Source organism: Mytilus edulis, chromosome 7, assembly GCF_963676685.1.
Source record: "Mytilus edulis chromosome 7, xbMytEdul2.2, whole genome shotgun sequence".
Taxonomy (NCBI): domain Eukaryota; kingdom Metazoa; phylum Mollusca; class Bivalvia; order Mytilida; family Mytilidae; genus Mytilus; species Mytilus edulis.
This window is the reverse complement of record NC_092350.1, coordinates 34058226-34080961: the sequence shown is the minus strand read 5'-3', so window position 1 is coordinate 34080961 and position 22736 is coordinate 34058226. Positions and strand designations below refer to the sequence as shown.

The following is a 22736-nucleotide window of genomic DNA, read 5'->3' as shown; positions in this document are numbered from 1 at the left end:
TTTACAAAGAATGAGGTATCCCTACTTTAGACAAGATACAGGTATTTACGTTGACCATTCTTTTTGTATGAAACACAGCAATATTAACTATTGTTTGGAATGGGTAACACTTGTGTAAAGTGTAGAACAGTCAAATGTTGTAATAATATTGCAAGCTGAAAGAGTCTTATATTGTATGTACTCTCAAAGATTTTTGGAATGTTCAGTATTCACATTTGATTCACGCAACCTCTAGAATATTCCACAATAACTTTGAAGCCCGGCTTTGGTTGCTGATAAAATTTATGTTAATTATTTAGAAAGAGGTATTCTATATATCCCATTCATCTATTTCAAAAGGGGACAGGTGGTGTTACTTCACTCGTTAGCGCAGTTACAGAGTTTACTAATGCATTTACTGATGTTTTGGACGATGAATTATCCCTGGTTGTCGCGAAGGAAAATATTGGTATGTTTTATGCTATGTAGACTCATAAGGTATCTTTTTTAAATTTAATTTGTTGAGTGATTGACTTTTTATGAGCACAAACGCCTTTCTGTGTAACATTTTTAATTCATTTTTCATTGAGAATTATTTGATATACATTAAGTACCACTATATCGTTTGTTATATAATCCAAACTTAATTATGTTATTCAAAGTAAATCAATGATTTCAATGATTTCAGTAATAGAAGTAGGGAAGGCTAGTTTGGACGAGATAGTTGTTCCTGATCGCTTGAAAACATCCGACTCATGGATATCAGATTCAGCGACCGAAATTAAACTGAAAAAGAACATATGTAGTGGTAAATAGCTATTATTAATTTTCAAAAAGCAAGACATATAAATCTGTTAACTCTCAAGACCAAACAATTTGATCAATCATACCCAAATTTTTATAGATAAACCCAAAGGTTCATCCCGTACATTTCATTAAGACAAAAGATACATTGATGAACAGCTGTTGTTATATAGCTTTATGATGGACATTTTGCATTTTTTTTTCTTAACTCATTTTGGGTTTTGAGCATAACGTATAGTTTTTGTTGTTGTACTCCTCAATGAAGTATTAGTATGATAATTGGAATGATGACACATCCCATAGGTGGTATTATAATGTATAAGGCACTAGCTATAAAATTTTTATAAAAAATCTAAAATATAGTATTTTTTGTTCAATCATTAATGAAAGTGAAATACTATAATAATAATTCGCTTTTAGAAGCCAGTATGGGTTTCTTTTTTCAAAATAAGCGAAGAAATATTGATCATATATTATTCACTTGCAAGAGAATAATTCGACCTCATTAAATCCGTATTCATGTGAACTTCAATTGGACCACTTAGCTACAGATTGAAAACACGTGAATTGTGTGTGTATAGTTATTTAAAGGAAATAATGCCAACATTGAAAGTGAAACAAAGGTAAATCATTTAATTGACCTATTCGATTCACAAAAAACTCATTCTTATACAGAAAAAACGATGATTAACTTACGCTTTTGATCTATGATATAAAATAAAACAATCATAGAAAAATCCAATTACACGAATTCGCTTTATCTATTTATATCTTTATTTATGTTTATATCACTTATATTTAATGCGTTTCCCTCAGTTTTTGTTTGGTACCCCGATATTGTTTTTGTCCATGGATTTATGAGCTTTGAATAGCGGTATACTACTGTTACCTTTATTTATATGGTCGTCGGAAGTATTCGGTGGCCAACTCGATAATTAATTAGATTTCGTCTAGACTAAAATACACACGAAAGGAAGCTACATGTTCTCGACCCTATGTTATGCAAATTGCTTATTTTTGAATTTTTTACATTGTTATTAATCAAATACTAGAATTTGAATCAAATAGGTGACCATGAATTTGACAGCTAGTGCCCCTTTTAAAAGTTATGTAAGATTTTGCCGTGTAATTCGTCGTAATGCCCTTGATGACCATGAAATAACATGGACCATCCGTGAATAAGACGGTACATGATTATCTTAAGTATGTGTCTACATTTCAAATAAAAACAAAATGGAAAAGAAATTACAATCAAAATATTCAGTCATGTCTTATCTAGAGTTTGAAAAAGAAACCCAATGGCTTTTGCTTAAATTTATTAAATAAAAATCATATAGATTACAAATTTAAGTGGAAGAACAAAAAAAAACCAACAAATTAGAAACTGTCTTTTAGTGTCCTTTTTTTTTTCTTCCACGCGTGTCGAAACGAAAGCATCTTCATTGTTTTAACTTACGTGCCATTATAAAAAATGATTTGAAAGCCAAATTATAAAATGATGTTGTCAATAGAGAATATCGAAACCAATTAAAGCTCAACAGTGGAATCGCATGTTGCAATTTTTTGTAATAAACTTTGTCATTAGGCGTTTTTCACTAAGTAGCGTGTTGTGTAGATTGATATTATTGAAATATGTTTTCATCTTATAATTTTCAGTATGACTTGGAGGCGTTAAAAGTAGAGTATGGTCTAACTTATTGTAACAGTAGAATTTATTTTGAAACTACGATTCATATAATATGCAATAAAATTGAGAAAGGAAATGGTGAATATGTCAAAGCGACAACCACCCGACCATAGAGCAAACAACAGCCGAAGGCAACCAATGGGTCTTCAATGTAGCGAGAATTCCCGCACCCGTAGGTGTCGTTCAGCTGGCCCCTAAAATATGCATAATAGTACAGTGATAATGGACGTCATACTAAACTCCGAATTATACACAAGAAACTAAAATTTAAAATCATACAAGACTAACAAAGGCCAGAGGCTCCTGACTTGGGACAGGCGCAAAATTGCGGCGGGGTTAAACATGTTTATGAGATCTCAACCCTCCCCCTATACCTCTAGCCAATGTAGAAAAGTAAAAGAATAACAATAAGCACATTAAAATTCAGTTCAAGAGAAGTCCGAGTCTGATGTCAAAAGATGTAACAAAAGAAAATAAATAAAATGACATATTCCAAAGATCACCGCCCTCCATAGTTCGTTGTAGTGGTTACCTATTGTGAGAGAGTTCGTTTTTTAAACATCAATATACTTGATGAGAAGAATGTCGTAGGAGGGACGAACGTTTTTTCTATAAAATGTTTTAGGTCACCTAATATGTCAATAATTCTGGTTAAGTATGTCGGACTAAACATTAATGATTTTAATTTGATATGATGTTTTTATTCTGTCATTAATCAATCCATTATCTTCTTATTTGATTAATTGAGATTATCATGCTGGATAATATGTATGGTTATTATTCATACACTAATCAATGCGACAAAAACATCATGATACATATTCAGTACTTCTTTTTCAGGTTTGACGGGATTTAGTAGCACATTCTATAGAAATATTTCAAATTTGTTTCCGAAGTATCTAATACAAAATGGGTAAGTTTAAGATTTTATTTACAGATAGTTAAATAAAAGTCAATCAAACCAACTCTCCTCATTTTATCTTCTTTCATTTTATCAGATAAAATAATAAAAATTTGATACGCTGATGTTTTTCTCTCATACATTTATCTGGGCGTCTTTATTTTCCATGAATATTAGTTTTTTAATTCTATCTTGATACTACAGTTGTTTTCCATTCGTTCCTGAAATTGATATATATAGTCGTGCGTTTGATTTTTATCAGGTTTTAAGGAATTCCCCCTCTTTCTACTTACCTTGGGTATGGTAATTTTTTGTACTGTCAATTGTCTCTTTGATATTGTAAAACAAGTTTGTTACTCCTATTGCCCGGTATATATTTAGGACTCAAATCTATGATGGTTTCCAAATGTATTGCAGATTTCTAATCTAAGGCAAATAAGACGTCATGCCATCCCAAATCTATGACATTTTTTTTACAGTTCAAATCTATGGCAAGTTTTGTAATTTCCTAATCTACGGCTGTTTGTGTTGTTTTCAAATCTATAGCAACTGTTGTGCTAATAGAAAACAATACAGTTCATATACGACTAATGACTTTTCTTTGACATGTACGACAACAGGAGCATGTATAAACACATTTGTTAAATACACATTCCATAATGGTCAACCAAATCGAGATGGAAACCAAATATTTTCGTAAATGATGTATTCATATACCTTATTACAGTCTTCAATATTGACTTTTCACATAATATTTATTTCATTGTTAATTCATCTTTTCTATTTGATGACGACTTTAATTAAATTGTTATCCAATTATTTTATATTTCATTTTAGACGCACAAGTATTTACTATAACTCCTTTTCTAAACTATCCACTAATGAAAACAGTGGTGCCCTTATTCATCGCGGGAATCGGCCTGTACAGCACATTTTGTCCCTCTTCCGGATAATGTGACATCTTCCTATAAACCATCCGTAAATTGTTGCAGAAGGGTATACCTTAAATCTGCGGCGGCGACGATGTAATATCCGGTATGGCGCAGCTCAATTGTGACGTGATACGTTACTCTTTTTTCCGGACAATTATGCATAAAAATCTGCCAAAAATTTGGAGAAAACAAACATCTGAAATAGATTTTATTTTTTTAACGTTTGTAACGTCACTTTGCCATAGCTAAGGAATCTGCCAAAGATTTGGAACCAGTCATAGATTTGAGTTCTACATATATTTTAAAACATTTGCTTTGACTGCGATCTTATTTGACACATATTACACTTATTTTAGTTTACTTGGTATAATTTGATTTTAACCTAATTTATCTTATTTTAGGAAAATAAAGTCATTTAATGGGAGTTATGGTGTTAATTCTATTATAGCCGATTTTACGATTCATGGAACATCTTGCTCGGATTATTCTTTATTTATAACATTCGATCATCTTTTGGTAAGTAATATTGTTTTCAAAATGGTCTCTTTATATTTTCATGTCACTGCTAAGTATATTCATTGTTTTGTAAACTGTCTGTATGCATGACATGTTTTGGTCCAGGGCATTTCTGAAGAGACATTAATTATCAAACTGCTCATCTGGTACAATTAAATTGGTACCGTTAATGTTATAACTACCAAGACATCGATACCTCTGCGGGTTTATTCACGAGAGAATCACTAGAACAGTAACAAGTACATGGAAACTTGGTTGAACATACGAAAATTATTCTGTTTAAGGTGACTGGGATGTCTTCCTCCCTCTAGAATTTTGAAAAAGCAGTTAACAATCGGTCTAGATCTTTAATTGAATGAGCACATTTCAAGAGTAGTATGTAATTCATTAGTAAGACGTTACATGTAAATCTAGAAAACTATGTGTTTTATCATATGTATGCCCTTTTTTTAACCAAAAAAAAACTATTTTAGAGGGGTTTTTTCTTCAACTTTTCCACATAAGGAGAGATAACACAATTATAAGGGGAGATAACTCAGATAAAGTAACCTTTATTGATGAATATGTTGTGAATTTACCTATTTAATAATGTAGCAGGAAAACGAGTCCGTCGACACCATTGTTTGTTCTTTTCTGAAAGCATAATATAAGAATAATCTTCTGATATTTTATCTTCAACTCGGTGTAGATTTCTTTTATGACACAAAACCGGCTTTTTCATGCATAATGTATAGAAAATCTGACAATTATGAACAATTTGAAAAAAAAAGCATGGTGACCCATACTTTTTATTATATTTTTCAAAATAGTATGATATAAACTACATTTGACAAATTATTAAAAATTCTATGGATTTTAATTTATACACTTTAACGTCCTTAAATGTGTTGTTAACAAAATAAAAAATATATTAGGAATGCATCTATTTCAGGCATGCATAGCTTTGATTTTGTGTCCGGGTTTTAATTACGTGCTGGTTCTAATTTATTTTATAAGCTATGTTACGATTGTATTGAAAAGTAGACTTTTAGATATTTTGGACTCGATCACCACTGAAGAGACATTAATTATAAAATGTGCATCTGGTGCAATAAATTGGTACCGTTAAAGTTATTGCAGTTAAAATAACTATGCAAAATGTCAACCTTCGTGCACTTAATCAAAGATGTTATAATGTTATGTCATGTATGCTTTACATATAAATATAACATTGCAGTAGGATGAACATTTAAACAAAAACAATTCCATTCGTTTGGTTCGACTTTTTGCTTGTGTCATTTTTAATTATATTTGTTGATTAATACAATAAGTTTCTTATCAATAATTCTAAGTCTACTTAAGTATGACAAAATTTTAAAATGTACACGCAATAAAATGATGAAGAAATATGAATCTGAAAACGCTTTAGCCATTTTTCTGACCTTAAAACTTACTTAGATCGCGTTTGTTTATACACATAAACAATGTGCAGAATATGTGAAAATGACAGTGCTAAAATTTAAAAAATAATATTGCTTTTTTTTATATTCTTTTTATCAAGGGAAACTACTCCAAAGCATCTTGTGGACATTGGAACTTCAGTGCCCCGTAAGTATAAAGACTTGATAAAATTATAGACATTTGTTATGAGGGCAAATGAGACTATTGTCTACCATGAACCAAAAGGCGGGATCAAAGAAGATGTACTAAAACATTGAATAAAAGTCATATGAAACGAGTGACTGGTGAAAAATAAAGCTTATCCAATTCTTGAACCAATGCATGTAAATATCATAAACTTAGTCCTCTGTGCACGATTTTATCATTTTTTCGCAAATAAATCGTATAATCGTCAATTTTTGTTCTGTTTTTCTGTTATGATTCAACAAATATGGCTGCTCTTTACATGCCGTGTCTTGAAATCGAAGTTATCGATTGTCACCTTATAGTAAACAATCAACAAAAAGCATGGGTATTGAGCACTTGTTTAACATCTGCAATCAGATAATTGTTTATTTTAATGACAGATCCATGCGTATTGCGATCACCGGATTTTACGAGGAGGGTCACGCTAAGATTATGCATACGGAAGCAATCCTGGAATCAAGCAATTAAAAATAAGTAAACTTCTCCTAAATTTGTACAAATTGAAGAATTTTCCTCAGAAAAAAAAGTATATGTAGATAAGTTGTATAATGAAAACTATCCATTTAGTTATAAAAAAAACATATGCATAAATGTTTTTCAATTTGAGGTTTCATATGACTTTAAAAATGCGTAATTTGGATTGAAAGCTCTAATATCCTCCAGAAAGAGACCATAAAGGGTCATCTTGGTTGATTCTTATTTTGTATTCCTTGTATTGTTTTGTTGCTGCCGGTTTTATGCGACTGTCATGCAAGTTTGCAGTTTAGCTAGCTATAAAAACCAGGTTTAATCCATCATTTTCTACATAGGGGAATGCCTATACAAAGAAATGTGACAGTTGTTTTCTATAGTTTGGTGTGTTTAAGCTTTTGATTTTGCCAAATGATAAGGGACTTTTCGATTTGAATATTCCTTGCAGTTCGTTGTTTTTGATATGTTACTTTTCATCTATTTTCTGAACGTTTGTTTATTAAACATCCCCTTTTGAAATTTTAAATATTAGACATGCATTATCATTGGTGTATCGTGTTTCGAGTGAAGTTAGCTTTAATTTTATTTCGCAAGTTTATTAGAGAAATAATACAGAATGTGTAACATGTTTTCTTGTTTATAGGAAAACTGCTAATGGAGCATGGTCGTTTTTTGGTTCACGAGTAGTTGATGCTGCAGATTCTTACACGATATGTGAATATAATCACACAACTAATTTTGCCATATTGATGAGCCCAGGAAAGACAGTATGTATAGTAACTACATATAGCAAAGTTTCACAATAAGATATCACATATGCATTCGTACATCTTTCGTATTTGAAATTATGCAAAATAAAGAATTACACACACAAACCTTCACCGTCAACATGAGACCTGTACAAATATAACTCTTTCTGAAAAATAAGCAATTAATGCAAGCCAACTACCTAATAATTTTGCAACATTTTTACGAACAACGCTTATGTATACATTTTTAAACTGATCCGTAAACGTGTATTTCACATTGAGTTAGGCTAAATATTTGTCATATCATGTGCCAGATATATTAAAGGTATTTGTAAAAGTGCATTTATTTCCATCTTTTTATATCTTTTCTCTGAATATTAGGATAGCGGTATTAAAATTTAATCTGGTGACACAAATAGGTGTAATATAGTGAAGGACATTTTCATTTTCTTCTTGTAAAATTGTATGGTAATAAGGGTTTTATACTTCAATGATTCTGCAATATCATTCTTATGGGAGTCACTAGAGTAATTTTACATGAAAAAGGTCTAATTTGATCTTCATTAATCTTACACTTCAGGGATACTTTAAATCTTCAATTTCCAAATCTCAAGCATCATTCATGACATTTAGAGTATTAATTTTGTGGTCAATTTATGTTTTTTAATTACTTAACTAACCAAATTGAACAAAAGAAACACTTCATTAATGCAAATATTCTGGTATCAGATAACGGCAACAGTAGTGTACCGCTGTTCAAAACTCGTAAATCGATGGACAAAAAACAAAATCGGGGTAACAAACTAAAACTGAGGGAAACGCTTTAAATATAAGAGGAGAACAACGACACAACATTTAAATGTAACACACACAGAAACGGACTAAGCATTTGACAAAATCTGATGAGAATAACAAATATAGCATCAAAAGCAAATACATGAATTTGGGATAGAAAAGTACCGTGACACGTCTTATAGTAATGTGAATTCAGAAACAAATGATAGACAACACAAGCACTCTATATAAGTATTCAAAATTAAACAAAGATATCAGAGTCTCTGTTTAAATATGATTTTACATTTTTTTCCAGCCATTGTCCCACCGCTATGCCCTGAGTCTAATATCAGCCATCGGATGTGGAGTGTCAATTTTGTTTCTCGTCATTACAATTTTGATTCATTTCGTTCTGTGGAGGTAAGCTACACATATTTAAGTTGTGCATTGTTATTATTAAGATAACATTGTTATTATGATGTGATATTAGCAGCAGAAAAGAGTTTTTTTATTGTATCATTCATTGTTATATTTCTATTATCTTCACAATAAAACTAGAGTTGTCATCAAGGCGTATACTGAACTACAATTACAAAGCTAATTGTTGATCAATTCTTTTTTCAATAGATTTACCTTTTTTGTTTTGTTTTAATCTAGAGATTGACGAAAGTGACGGTTGAGAACTTTTTTTTTGTAATATATATTTTATTATTTTCATATCATTTTCAAATCTCATCTACAAATAAAGATGTACACACAAATTATTCTGCTATAAATCTTAAACATATGGTTAACCATACTTGTTATAAATTATAAAATACATTGTACAAAGTCAAATAACAGAATACAGAATACATCTGCATCGAGCTCTATTTTTTAATAATATTATTAATGTTTGACCATTTTTCTTTTATTCTTTTTGCTTTATTGGTAGAGCACAAACTCATAGAGACCATGTCAACCCTATAATAATAGTTAAGCCATTCAATTGCTTCAGCAACAGATGGGACTGTAAATCTAACTCTACATAAGTAAACATATCTCTTCAATATCAGAATACATGTATTTAGAATATCTTTAAATATGTGATAATTAACACCCAAGATTATACTTGATAAGGTTGGGAGAAAGCTTACATTACATACATCTTCTAACTTTTGAAAAAAATTAAGCCAGAATGTTCGAACGTATCTACATTCAAAAAAGAGGTGTATGTATGTTTCTTTAGTTTCTGTACAAAAAGTGCACAGTTCTGTTTCACTATATTTACACTTCATAAAATATTTGTTCCTAGAATTCTATGGAGTAATCTGTATTGAAATGCCCTTAATGTGGGATCTTCAGTTATAAGTAAAGGAAGACTAAAAAAATAATTCCATTCTTCGGCCACAATATCTATTCCCAATTTTATTTTCCATTTCTCTTGTATGCGTGATGGGGTTTCCTTTATTTTCTCTAGAAAAAATTTATACATATGTTTTGATACTTTATCAACTGTTTTTATGGCGGTAACAATTTTGTGACTGACAGTATTTAGTTTGATAAATACTTGTGAATGAATTATATTCTTCCATTCCTTTGGAAGAGCCAAGATTAGTCCATAGAACTCTAAGAAAGTTGTTTTTATATTATGATTTCTAATAAATTCATCATAATTGTAAAATTCTCCATTTTCCTTAATGAGATCATTTATGAAAAATACATTATTCTGTATCCACCTTTTATAAAAAACTGTTTTTCCATCAATCATAATATTTTCATTTAAAAACAATGGTTGAGACAAGATATCACTTGGGGCTGTGGTCAGAGGTTCACACAGTGAGGCATATGATGAAATTACATTTTGCCAAAAAGGGTTAAATTCTTTTTTAATTTCATTGAGTGCTGATTTTGATAGATGCCACATATTTTCTCCACCATTCATTTCAAGGTGATCTGCCAATAGAACTTTCCATGAGGAATAATTTGTGGGGTCTAAAACTTTTTTAACCCAGGATAACTTAAGTGATTTTATAAATGATTCAATATGTGGCATTTTTACCCCACCATCCTCGTAATTTGAGATAAGTATATTTCTTTTAATTTTGTCCCCTTTACCATCCCACACAAATCTGTATAGCATAGCTTGTAACTGCTTTAATATATCTGGGGATGGATCTGGTAAAACAGTAAAACATTGAATTAGAATTGGTAGGGCGAGAGTTTTCACAACTACAATTTTCCCATATATAGTAATATTTCTGAATGACCAATCACTTAAAAGATTTTTTACTTTTTGAATTTTTTCTAAATAATTATCAACACATATATCAACTTTTGACAAACAATATTGAATGCCTAGGAGTTTGAAATTTCCTGAATGGTTCCATATTATTGTTTTATTTGTGTTTAGCTCCTCACCACAGCCCCTTTTTGCCCCAATCCATATAACTTGGGTTTTTTCAAAATTAGCCTTCAAACCAGAGCATGAGTAAAACAAGTCTATCTTATTTAGAGCACTGTTGAGAGATTCTTCACTATCATCCAGGATCAAAGTCGAATCATCAGCATACTGACTGAGTAAAAATTCAGAATTTTTAATCTTTATACCATTGATGTTGTTGTCATATTTTATAGATGCACTAAGCAGTTCCAAACATAAAATAAAAAGATAGGGAGACAGCGGATCCCCTTGTCGTACCCCCCTCTCTATTACAAAAAAATCAGATAGATAGCCATTATTTTGAATGCAACTTTTTGAATTGTAGTAAAGAGTTGTGAACCATTTCACTATTGTGTCACCAAAACCTAGAAATTTCAAGGTTTCGCATATAAAGTTCCACTCAAGAGAGTCGAAAGCTTTTTCAAAGTCCAACAAAACAAGCAAGCCAGGAATATCTTCCTCATCTACTTTTTTCAAGAGGTCATATATAAGTCTTGTACACTCACCAATATATCTGCCTTTCATAAAGCCAGTTTGAGTTTCACTAATCAGGTGATCTAGGACTTTTTTAATTCTATTTGCAATACATGTTGATACTATTTTATAGTCTACATTAAGTAGTGAAATAGGTCGCCAATTTTTTAGAAAATGTTTTGGTTTACCATCTTTGGGTAGACAGGTAATAACACCTTGTGTTTGTGAAATTGATAATTTACCTCCTTGAAATGCTTCTTTGAAAGAACGCAGTAGGAAAGGATTAATGTCGTGCCAAAAAAATTTATAAAACTCAGTTGTAAAACCATCCAGACCGGGAGATTTTCCATTTTTCATATTTTTTAATGCATTATGAATTTCTGAGCTTTTTAGTTCCCCCTCTAAATTAATATTTTGTTCATCAGAGAGAATTTTGATAAATGGGTTTTCCAGAGAAAAGAAATTAGCTCTGTGTGTATTATTTATAATTGTTTTCTTAGATGAATATAGATTTTCATAATATAACTTTTGTTCCGCACGAATTTTTGCTTGATCAGTGATAGTTTCACCATTATCTAGAGTTAATTTTTGAATTACTTTTTCAATATAATTTCTTTTCTCTAGATTACAGAAATATTTTGTACTTCTCTCTCCTTCAATTTGCCATTTTGCTTTTGCTCTCATTATTGCCCCTTTTATTCTAGATTCTCTTAAAGACCTTAACTGAAGTTCAATACGTGTAATTTCTTCCCTTTTATCATTGATATTTTCATTATTGTTCAAATTGTTCAATTGACTTTCTAGTTCTTCTTCTTCCCTACTGCGTTCTTTCTTTTTAAAAGATGAATAAGATATTGTTTTTCCTCGTATCATCAGTTTTAATGTTTCCCAAAACAGTTGGTCTGAAATGGAAAATTCTATTTCTTCCCTATTTTCAGAATCAACTATTTTATATTGATCAATACAATCAGCAATACAAGTTTTAGTATTAGCAATAAATTCTTTGTCGTATAATAAAGCATTGTTAAATTTCCACGTCCCTTTGCCTTTTTCATTTGTATTAAATTGAATGGACAGAGATACAGGTGAGTGATCAGACCTATATGCAACACCAATATCACACGAGGTTATCAGTGGTTGAAAATCAGATGAGACAAGGAAGTAGTCCAGTCTTGCCTGCTTCTTGTTAGGTCCTCTCCAGGAAAACCTCTTTTTCTCTGGGTATAATTCCCTATAAACATCAACCAAATCTATTTCTGACATCATTTCATTAACCTTTTTTTGGGCTTTAGGATTATTTTTGTGCAAATAGTTTAAAGTATCCATATCATAATTTTGTGGTAAATTCCAATCACCCCCCACTATTACTGAAGTATTACCAAAATTTTCAATATCTCTTTGGAGTATTTCATAAAAAACTGGTTTGTCCTCGTTGGGTCCATATACTACTGCTATTGTCATTCTATGATTGAAAATTTTTATATCTAGAATTGCATAGTTCCCGTCTTGATCCACTTTCTGTCCAAAGATTTCAAAAGAAAAAGTGCTTCTAAATAAGATAGCCACGCCCCTACTGCTCGTGGTATGCGACCCAAATATTATTTTATACCCCCATTCTGCTTGCCAATACTTTTCAAGTTCTTTTTTACAGTGAGTATCTACCAAGAAAACCATATCATAGTTTTCTCTACATTTACTAAATATATCTCTTCTTTTAATTTTATCAGAAGACAGGCCTCTACAATTTATGCAACCAATTTTCAAACTACCCATATTTTATATCACTTACACTTGTAACGGATGAATGATCTAAAATTATACAGTCAATAAACATATTCAGAGCAATACAAAAAAATGAAGTACAAATAAATAGAGAGAAATGAAAGTGACATAAAAATGCTTTTTTCCAACCATTTAAACAATAACTACCAAAAAGCTCCCGTTTCATGGTATTGCAGCAAATACAATTTAAATCAAATAAATTAAGTAACTAAGATACAGTGGGTTTCCTTCTTCCCCAGCCATTTATGTAAACAAAATATAGTGTTGTCTAAATCTTTTTTATTATTATTATTTTTTTATTTTTTTTGGCTGTTTTCTTCATGCCTCTAAAAGAACAGTTTTTTAACCTTAAATATGGTGTAAAATCTATTTCCCAGTTAATTTTAATAGTGTTTGATTAAGGTTCGGAAGTTTGAATGAAGTATTTGTTATTTTTGACAGGGGTGCCCCCTTTTTTTGTGGAAAGCAGATAACTATTTGTTTGTAACTTGTCTCTCAGGTAGACATGTTTTTTTTAAAGATACTAGGGTTTTATAAATACTCTTTAGTGACATGTTACTTATATGTAGGGCTCTTTGAAATAGAGAAAAAGTGCAACATGTGGTGATATGTATCTTGACATGTGGATTTTATGATCTACCGCCGGTGACCACGCTTAAAACTTATAAAACTATTTTCACCAATAGGACAAGTTCAAACATGTTACGTAACTGGATTACCTTTTGCCTAATTACTCTCAAAAGGCACATATTGTGTATTTATTTAGTTTAGAGTAGGCAATATTACTGTAATGAATCTATTAGTGTTTATGTCTGATTAGCTTGCACGAGTCAAAACATCCGGTTTTGTTTGCGCATGTCTACCTGGGATACCTAATATGCAAATTAGCCATGTGCAGATTGACCGGGACACTCAATTAACAACATAGAAAAAAAAACCCGAATTTAGAGAGAGTTTCAAAATACACAATGGCAAAAAAACACCAAAAAACAAAGTTATAACATACAATAATACTAAAAAGATATACTATGAGTGTTCAAATGAGTTTTTGTTACAATTCTTGGTTTAATTCAGTTAAAAGTTGTCATTGGGGTTTTTTTCACGAGTAGGTAAGCTAAAAAGTCTATGATGATCTCTTTTTTTTCAGCATAACAAACGGATAATCTTTAATGTACACTAGATGGACGTTCCTCTGTTCAGATGAGGACAGTGCACGTCTTTCATTCAGAAGGTTAAATCTAAGTTTTGCAACAGACGGCGGCACATCGGGAACGACACTGTAACCACTTCCACGTTTTAATTTCATTCCTGCAGCCAGAACATCATCTCGATCTATTAGGCTATTAAACCGTACAATGATCTTTCTCTTCTCCTTGTCGCTCTCTTTTCCTGGTAGCCTATGCACGGCCTGGAATAGCATTTTTTCTATGCGCTCCTTTGGTATCTCTAGAGTTTTTTCAAAGAAGGCCCGGACATAAACATCAGTCGCTTTAGGCATCTCGGTCAAGGGGGATCCCCTCACGCCACTTATAACCAGGTTCCATTTTCGGCCCCAATACTCCAGCTTTAGACGTTCCTTTTCTTCTGTTGATATTTTTTCCTCAATATCAGGGAGGAGTGTGTTATGGACATCTTTTATACTATCCTCCATGAGTTTAGCGTGAGATTCAAGGTTTTCTACATTGTCCCTTAGTACCTTGACCTCCGTTCTCAGAGTTTCAACATCCCCCTCTAATTTAAGGTGCAAACTTGCAAAACATTCGGACACAGACTTTGATTCGTACATTTGTTTTAATGTCTCATACCTTTCTTGTTCCCTGGGGTCCATTGTATCAGCTGTTTCAGTATAATACCGTCAAAATGTATTTCAGGTATTGGTTTCTATTCCGACCAGTGGCCTCTGTTTACACGAGTACTGGAATTCGGTCCACTCGAATGATCTTATAACTGTAATGTTTGTGGCAATTAAAGAGTTTTTATCAGATAAATGTCATTAAAACAGACAGAGTTGTTTCTGGATCATCTATTGTTTTTATTTTAAGACCTAGCTCATAACTCACATAATTTATTAACTGTGTTTTCAATAAAAACGGCGGAGAGTAGAAAAACACCACTTCATGCAATCGCCATGTTACCGGAAGCCTCGACGGTTGAGAACTTAACTTTGCACTAAAAGCTGAAATATAATCCTCCCTTTATTGCAAAGTTAAGACGGTTGAGAACTTAACTTTGCAATAAAGGGAGGATTATATTTCAGTTTTTAGTGTTGTCGTCTTGTTTGCAATGATGTTTTATGAGCTTTACTGGTTTTGTGCTCTGAATTGAGCCCTTGTTTTCGTCCCTCTCTTTACTTTCAGTAATAAGTAAACAACAACAACGATTTGATCGGACATTTGTTCCTTCGCATATAGTGATTTAGACTATATGTTAAGAGCTACCAAGACTCTTCGATCGAGCTGTTTTGTCATTTTTGCAGGTACTTGAAAACTGAAAGAACAAAAGCACTGATGAACCTATGTGTGGCCTTAATTTTGTCGTATGTCATATTTTTAACTGGTATAAAACAAACAGAGAATAAAGTAAGAACATCAGGAAGGTAGTCGTATAGTATATAACGGGTGATACATTTGGTTCAAAACTGAAAAAGGAGAAAAGATACCAAAAGAATATTCAAATATATAAGTCGAAACCACACTGAGAACTAACAACGCCGTTGTAATGAAAACAAAGTCGAATAGACACACAAAAGTATCCAAACCAATCATAGAAGACTTAATACTGGAAGCTGGAACTATATTTATCTTCATCAGTCAGGCTTGTGGCTCAGACACATTAAGCATCATACATAATTGAGTTATGATACAGATCGCTGGCGTCCACTAACACCAATTAACTGTCATGCCCGCTAAAAGTTATTGTTAACTCAATCAGATATTTGAATCAAATGTGTTCATAACTGTTTACCTAGTAAGTTTTAGCACACATATATATGTATTTGAACTGATAGCTGATATCCAAACTGTAGATTGTAAAGCATGTTCATACAATGCAAACATATATTTCTGTATAAAGATCAAAAGACATGGTTATAAAAAAGAGAGATGTGGTATGATTGCCAATGAGACAAATTTCCACCGAAGTTCAAATAAAATTGAACAACTTGAATTTAACAAAATATTAAAAATATCAAAAATGTAAAAATAAAACTAGTAGTAAACAGCATTCTCACCAGCAAAATACCAATACATGTAAAATATATTGGCTTACACTACAAGCACATGTACACATTTTGCAGCAAGAGCAACAAATCCTGCAATCAATAATTTACACACACCTTAACAAGAGTAACAAAAGAACTTATTTGTATACCAATTTTGCACGCCTTTTATATCCGGATAAAATGTTTCGTAATTTTATTATGCTTTATATACTGAAAGTAATGGGGATTTATAGGTAATTATTTAAAAGTTTGTAACTCTAAAGCCGCAAGACTTTCAATTTTCTTGTTTTTATGCCTTATCGATATTTTAATAATACCACGAAAAAGGAAGTGATAAAGAAATGTAATGTCAAATGAGATGAAAAGTAGCGTTCGTTTTATTCCGTCAAACCTAACTTAACTATATATAACAGAAAAAAAACCTACTATTTTAGTTTTTACTCAAATTCTCGATTCATAGTTTAATTTTAATCGTGCTAGCAAAGAAGCAATAGCTACGACGGAGGTTGTACCATTGAGGGCTAGACATTATTATGCAAGAACGGTACTGGTTGCTATTCTTAAAATAAAAGGTAAAATAACAAATATACTGAACAAAATCGACAGCTCAAACAAATCACAAGAAACGATATCAACTGTCATATTCCTGAATTGGTACAGGCATTTTGGAAATGATGGATTAAACATGTTTTTATAGCTAAAACAACCTCTCTCTTGTATGACAGTCGCATAAAATTTCATTATATTGACAACGATATGTGTATCTGTAAACAATTTGTAATATACAAATCTGCCACACAACGGAAGTTTCATTTCATCTTTGATAAGGAAGAGGGAGTATAGATAAATATTGGTAAGGTTGCAGCCTTCAAAAATTTGCCATTTTATCCATTTTACAATGCTTTATAGATTAATCTTATTTAAAGGTTGTATGTTCAGCGATTGCAGTTGCTTTGCATTATATGTTCCTAACAGACTTTGCTTTGATGCTGGCTGAGGGTATTCTTATAGTGAGAATGGTAGTCCTTATTTTCCCAACAAGTTCTATTGTTCATAGGCTCATACCAGCATGTTGGAGTAAGTAAACAAACCAGGGTTGGGTGTTTTTTCAGAGGCATATATATGAAAGAATTTATTTTGTAATTAAAAAAAAAAAAACAATCAGGATTAATTATTTTATATTCCAAATGAACATATTGTTTGCTATTCAATACGAGTACTAAAATGTCACTGCAAACATTTTTTTCTCATGGTTTCAAGACAATTAGGAGTTTAGGTTGATAGCATAACATAATCTTTACCCAACAATATAAACGAAAAGAACAAAAGAACAAAACATTGAACGAAAACGATAAAAGGTGATTCAAAAACTTTTCACTCACAACGCTTGGGAAAGAATATAAAAGGGGTGTTAAAAACACCCTGCAACATGCTTATTTTACATTTAACTGTGTCATCAATCTTCAAGAGATTATCTAGAAAAAAGTAAAATCACAAAAAAACTGAACTTAGAGGAAAATCAATTCGAAAAGTCCATAATCACATGGCAAAATCAAATAACAAAACGTATCAAACACGAATGGACAAGAACTGTCGTATTCCTGACTTGGTATAGGCATTTTCAGATGTAGAAAATGGTGGGTTAAACCTGGTTCTATAGCGCTAACCCTCTCACTTTAATGACAGTCTCATCAAATTCCGTTATATTTACATTGATGCGTTAAATAAACAGACACAATAAATAAAATAGTCAAAATATGGGTACATCAGTCATCATCGTATAACAGTTTTAAAAGGAACAATTTAACAGAACACAAAAACATCTACTATCTACGAACACATTCATTGATTTGAGTGTCTGACGTCAGAAAACTGTATACGTCACATAAATTTGTCGTTCAATGTGCATACAAACAATTTTAAAATTTTACATAGGCAATGTTAGCATACAGGGTTAAAAAATCAAAAGTATGTAAGAATAAATTTCAGAAATAGACCGAGATTTAAACTAGTCCAAAAGTTATATATAGAATTTAAAAGAATCCACAAATAGTTAATTCCACTACGCGATTGAATGATTTTGACGTTTGTGGTTCAACGTATATAGTAATTCATAATAGAAATATATCATAATGACATATAATAGAACAATATCATACTGACGGGAGTACAGAGTCTTATTATAAGAAAAGAAATAGGCTTCGTTTGTTACAAAATATATTAACTTTTATTTCCAGTTGTTCCTTTTGGTATAGTAGGAATTTCTGCTGGTGTGACTAAACTTAAAGGATATGGCAATCAACAGTTGTACGTATTAACCCCGTAATCATCTAATATTAAATATAGATATAACAAAATATTAAACAGTGAAGTTCGTATTTTGTCCTCCGCTATTACATTATCGTCACTATGTGCGATCAGTCTGATCTTAATCCTATATACTAAACGTTTAGCTGAAAAGCGAAATATGCCATTTTGCATGGTTTCTTATTTGACTCGGTCAGGAGTAGAACCAATTACTTCCTCACGTGAAGCTAGCCAGATTCCGCGAATCATTTAAAATCTTTCAACATTAACAAAGTCAACAGAATAAAAGAAAACATTAATATTATATTTGGATAGATAAACACTTGTTTGCTTTTGAATAAGGGCTATTTTAGACGAGCTTATTATTTTTATTATAATAGTTATCAAAGGTACCAGGATTATAATTTAGTACGCCAGACGCGCCTTTCGTCTACATACGACTCATCAGTGACGCTCATATCAAAATATTTATAAAGCCAAACTAGTACAAAGTTATAGGGCATTGATATAAAGATGAAGTCTTACTGAACTTTTTGATTTTTTTTTAACTTTAATTGGAAAAAGCGGTGCCGTGCAAATACATGTAAATACACGTTCCAACATATTACAGTTGAGAAACAGGTTGTTGACCTTCTATTTGGTTTCTATTTGTTTGTTCGTAGTTGGTTTTGATAACAGTTGTCATGTTAGCCTTAATCTGTATACAGTAACTGTTATGTTCGAACTTTTCGACTTATCACAATGTATGGTTTTATACTGGAAGTCCCTTCACAAAATTTCATTACATTTGAAGTTATTGTGTCAACCGGTTAATTAAGATTTTTATTTTAAAATTATTTTCGAACCGATCGTCTGACAAATTGGCTTTTAATTTAATGAATAAATTAAACAATGGCTATCACATGTGACAGTCTGCAACTTAAACAAATTATGCGAAATAAGTTTATATAAAGAACGAACGGACGGACGAACGGACGCACAGACAATAAAACATAATGCCCATAAATGGGACATAAAAACTGAAGCAGAACAGACGGACGAGCAAACGGACGAACGGACGGACGAACGGGCGCACAGACCAGAAAACATAATGCCCATAAATGAGGCATAAAAATCTGCAATAGGATTGATCGCTTTTATCATTTCAGTTGTTGGTTAACCCTTGATTCCAACCTCATCTGGGCGTTCATTGGACCAGCATTACTTGTAATTTTGGTATGTATATATGTAAGAACGATAACGAAAAAAATTAATGAATATTATGATATATTATAATGATATATTTTGTTTATTTTCATTCTTAGCTTCACTACTAGTTATCGTTATGATTGATTGCCATACACTATATTTTGCGTACAATATATGGAATCATTTTGATTGAAAACAAAATACTAATACAAGACCAAATAAAAAACACTAACCTAAACCCTAACAAAGCTGAGTAAGGTATTCCATGGAATTCGATCAACTGCTGGTGTTTCTATGTATGTCTTCTGTTATCAATCTACATGTGAGAAAAGCAATGGAAATGTATAGGATTATGAAGATACCCATTTTTTTAAAATTTTGACTCTAAACATTTCGAGCATTAATGTAGCCTTAAACGCATGTAATTAAATCAATTAATTGCTGTCATTGAAAAAGTTTGGAAAGCAAGGATTTTCAGAAATTCTGAGAATAGAAACTATAAAAGTGTCTACACAGAAACGCCTGACAAACTCACAGTTTGACAGAAAAGGGAAAAAAAGATAAGGAAGAGGAAGACAACAAATCGATATTCAAACTCATATCTCATAAGCTTTTTTTTCCAAAAACAAACTGACTGTGCCATGGCAAAAGACATATCAGATAACGACAATAGCTTGGGTCCGGAAATGCTCTCAGTAAACGTATTAGTTCCTGCGTAAATCTATATCATTGACTTAAATGTATGCATACGTTGTTATTTACAGTACCGACAAGACCACAATATGAATAAATTGTATTCATTGGCAATCATTTCACGTCTTTTTATTGTTATATAAACGTTTGCCATAAGTACATAGTTTTTCAGGTTCTGATCTTGACTTTTGAAAGTCTTGATTCGGACTTTCTTACGAAATTCTAACTGTATGGATTGCACTGACGGGAATAAAAAGGGAAATGTTCTCTTAAGAGGTTAATAATTTGAACAATAATAGGGGGCAATACAAATTCGAAATCGAAAAGAAGAGCAGAAAACAAACATTAGTTCACTTGTCCGAATTAATCCATTTTAGAGAACTTAAGATTGTGTAAGATAAAACAAAAACAAAATTTAGAATCCCTAAAAGTGATTAATAGTCGTTTTCATAAAATATGTATTGAGCGTCACTGATGAGTATTTTGAAGACCAAACGCTCGTCTTTCGCACAAAATTATAATCCTGGTATATATAATGATTTTATTGTCATTTTGTTATCGTATATTTCAGATCAATTTTATTATCATCATTATTACCATGTATAAAATGATGTCCAGTAGAGGGTTAGCTTCAAAAACACTTAAAGTGAAATCCAAGTAAGTGTTTTATAGGTTATATCAGAGAATACTAAAAAAAAACATCATAGGGAAAAATAACAAAATAGAAAAAGATGATGAAAGCTATCATTCATACGAAGATAACAGAATATCAGTTAAAGAAATCCCAAATAACACTTAGCCAACATTGCATGTTTAAATACAGGCAACCAATATCGTACCGCTCTTGATTGTTTCGTTGCACCTTGTTACATTTAATCGTATTAATCAAAATGCAAACGTACTTATTATAACTGTAAAAGAAAGACAGAATGAAGTTTTATGAATTCGTCGCTAGAAGGAGCACAGTGTTTCAAAGCCCATATAATCAGTATAAATATAAAAACGAATTCGAAATAAAACTACGCAAGAAATAAAAGCTGAGGCAATGTACACATATAATAAATGACTATGATACATGCATGGCATTTGATAATCTTTTTATAACGAAGAACGAAAACGAGAACTTGTCGGCAATTGTAAGGGAAATGAAAAACGCTCGAACATTTCATTACGTCGTCAAAATGAACTTGACCTTTTTACAGTGGAAGCTTCTAATACAAAAATAGACAGAAGACTAAACAATTGTAACTTGAAATTAGAGACAAAAGCGTTTGTAATATCTATAAAAAGCTTTCAGTGCATATTAATGGGACAACGAACATTGTTTACTTGCTACAAAACAAAACATTTAATTCAATGAGTATTTCATTTATAAAGTCAAATTATCTAGCTTACTCAGTTATCTCCTTCATTCAAACATTTATTCTGTAAAAACGGTCGTAACGAGAAGATAAATCATACAATTTTGCAAATGTTAAATCAAAATTAGAATTCATTGTACATCTCCCGTAGTCCGTTACGCTTGTGCATTTTCACACTGAATGGGCTTCATTAATAAGGGTGATCTCTCGACACAGCACCTACTCCAAAATAACGACTGCAATCGAAGCTTCATAACTTCTATGAATAAGGTTACCTATACGATATTTTCACAACCGAACATGAAACATTTATCAATATAATACAAAACTCTCACATGGGAGTAGCCACTTGCAAAAGTCAAGTGCATTTTTACTCAGTGAATAAGTACACGTAATTCATTCTATATCAATGAGAATTGTCTGTCTCTAACTAGCAATTAATTTTAATATAAAATTCACTGCAATTCAGTACTTTTAGTTACAAATATTTAAGAAAGAATGACTTATACTTATATACAATATTTAAAGTATGACTCATGCATATATAGGCACTAAATCTATATCATCACAACACATAAATATACAGCTACATTTGTTATTTCATATTGATAGTTCCGCGCGGATTATTGGATTAACTGCATGCTTTCTTTCCTTGGTTCATATTGAACTTATTTGAAAGGTTAACTTTCAAATTAATTGATTAGATCTAATAATATAATTGAGAATGTGTAATTTAGTCTTTTGGCATGTAAGCATAACTCTTCTTTTATTTGGGATAATTTAAAGAGTATCAATGAGACTGATGTGATGGTATGGTGATTGGCATGTTCAACATAAATATGGGGTGTAA

At 31.5% G+C, this 22736-nt stretch overlaps 1 protein-coding gene across 2 annotated transcripts in view; it reads left to right on the top strand.

Annotated features, from left to right (window-relative positions):
* Positions 1–22736, top strand: part of LOC139481314 (adhesion G protein-coupled receptor B1-like) — a 62976-nt gene that overhangs the window by 16741 nt on the left and 23499 nt on the right. For both annotated transcript variants that reach the window (XM_071264550.1, XM_071264551.1), the window contains exons 6-17: positions 340–448; positions 668–787; positions 3311–3383; positions 4705–4819; positions 6360–6406; positions 7560–7683; positions 8756–8859; positions 15594–15696; positions 17264–17414; positions 18575–18644; positions 19793–19859; positions 21097–21182. In XM_071264550.1, coding sequence (XP_071120651.1) covers positions 340–448; positions 668–787; positions 3311–3383; positions 4705–4819; positions 6360–6406; positions 7560–7683; positions 8756–8859; positions 15594–15696; positions 17264–17414; positions 18575–18644; positions 19793–19859; positions 21097–21182 — 1169 coding nt within the window. The remainder of the gene's footprint in view (positions 1–339; positions 449–667; positions 788–3310; positions 3384–4704; positions 4820–6359; positions 6407–7559; positions 7684–8755; positions 8860–15593; positions 15697–17263; positions 17415–18574; positions 18645–19792; positions 19860–21096; positions 21183–22736) is intronic.